General features: G+C 39.0%; 1 protein-coding gene across 1 annotated transcript; it reads left to right on the top strand.

Moving 5' to 3' along the window:
- Window positions 1-233: 233 nt before the first annotated feature.
- LOC119260986 (40S ribosomal protein S25-like) lies at window positions 234-623 on the top strand. The gene has a single exon (XM_037530167.1). It carries the CDS (start codon window positions 240-242, stop codon window positions 615-617), a length of 378 nt encoding a protein of 125 aa, XP_037386064.1. The 5' UTR covers window positions 234-239; the 3' UTR covers window positions 618-623.
- Window positions 624-1,896: the final 1,273 nt, after the last annotated feature.

The following is a 1,896-nucleotide window of genomic DNA, read 5'->3' as shown; positions in this document are numbered from 1 at the left end:
GCAGAAGCACTGGGGTCTTCACAGACTTTCTTTTTCATGGCTGTAAAACTCCCCCGGGAGAAGGGATTTAAGAGTCCTTATTTCTCAGGAGCTCCTGCTTCTATCAGATATGGAAAGAGCTGAGGTTTCTTTCTGCCTCTATTGATTCCCGTTTGCCTTCAATTCAAAATAATCAAACCAGCCTTGTTGTCCAACATCTTAGCAAGGCTGCTGTGATAGCTGCTGCTCTGAGCTTTGCGATGCCTCCCAAAGATGATAAGAAGAAAAAAGATGCCGGAAAGTCGGCCAAGAAAGACAAAGACCCAGTGAACAAATCTGGGGGCAAGGCCAAAAAGAAGAAGTGGTCCAAAGGCAAAGTTCAGGACAAGCTCAATAACCTAGTCTTGTTTGACAAAGCCACATGTGACAAACTCTGTAAGGAAGTTCCCAACTATAAGCTCATAACCCCAGCTGTTATGTCTGAGAGACTGAAGTTTCGTGGTTCCTTGGCCAGGGCAGCCCTTGAGGAGCTCCTTAGTAAAGGACTTATCAAACTAGTTTCAAAGCACAGAGCACAAGTAATTTACACCAGAAACACCAAGGGTGGAGATGCTCCAGCTGCTGGCGAAGATGCATAAGCATGTCCCACCAACTGTACATTTTGAAAAATAAAACTTTATTAAATAAAAAAAATCAAACCAAAGTGGCATATTTGGGGGAAATAATTTCTGATCCTCTTTAAATGCCATCTTCTTTTAATACAATTCAGCAAATACTTTGAGTGTGCAAGATACACATTTTTTTCTTTATTTTGTCAGTCAACTGGGTGCTACAAACCTTCTCATGGGTTCTTAGTGCTTCCCAACTCATCCTATGAGGAAGTTCTCTCTCCAGTTTAATTTTCATACTTCCCATTGCAAGCAAGGCCACTTCCTTTTTTTTTTTAAACACGGTTGAAGATTGGTGGCTGTGTGTGTGTGTGTGTGTGTGTGTGTGTCTGAGAGAGAGAGAGAGAGAGAGAGAGAGAGAGAGATTTCTAACTAAAAAGAAGAAGATGACTTTTCTATCAGTAATTTGGAAGAGACCTGCCATTAACAAATAATCTGCTTTACACACTGAGATTGTTTCACTTGCATTGTTAATCATCACAGTCCAAATAGAAGATTCGGTGTGACACTAATGCTACCGCCACCACCCAGTGCATGCTCTTCTGAGATTCATGAAGTGCCAACGACATTCCTGACTTATAAAGAAGAGTTTGCAGTCCTCAAGATCTGCAGTTTATGGCCCAGAGTGATCAAAAGAAAGTTAATAGAGCATCCAAGTTTGAGTAATGAAGACTTAAGAGAACCTCAAAGAAACGATTTGTCTCTGAAATAGTCTTCCAGGAATCAGAAGAATTAATTTTATCAGAAGCAGCAGCAAATCTGGCTTTGAGGATAACATTATTATTTCAAATTAAGGTGCATCTCTGAACTTCTATATTTTAAAGTTAGAGACTTTTAAAAGAAAGATAACCCTTAATTGACTCTGATTTTTACAAATCACTTAAATTATTTAATTACCTATTTCCATAGAAGCCTCTAGAGGGCTAACTTAATAAATACTTGTGATGTCTAACAATTCTGCACTATTTGCAGTAACTATACTATACATTAAGTACCAGTACCAGTTCCAATTCTCCTACAAAGTGCTAACATGTCGTGGAAGGTTCCACAGATCAAGAGCCTGCTCATTTCAATCATCCAAATGTAAGCTAGTATGATGTTTTCAAGTATCAGGACATTAAAAGTGACTGTTTGGAACACATGGAAGCAAAAACAGTGTTTCTATATAGCCAAGAGATCGATGCTATTTGGTCAATTTTTGCCTTTAGGGAGCCAGATGAACTAAATTGTATTCAGCCAGGTTTTAAAA

Source organism: Talpa occidentalis, unplaced genomic scaffold, assembly GCF_014898055.3.
Source record: "Talpa occidentalis isolate TD23 unplaced genomic scaffold, MPIMG_talOcc4v2.1 talOcc4.6, whole genome shotgun sequence".
NCBI lineage: Eukaryota > Metazoa > Chordata > Mammalia > Eulipotyphla > Talpidae > Talpa > Talpa occidentalis.
The sequence above is the reverse complement of the archived record's forward strand: the minus strand, read 5'-3'. Positions and strand labels throughout refer to the sequence as shown.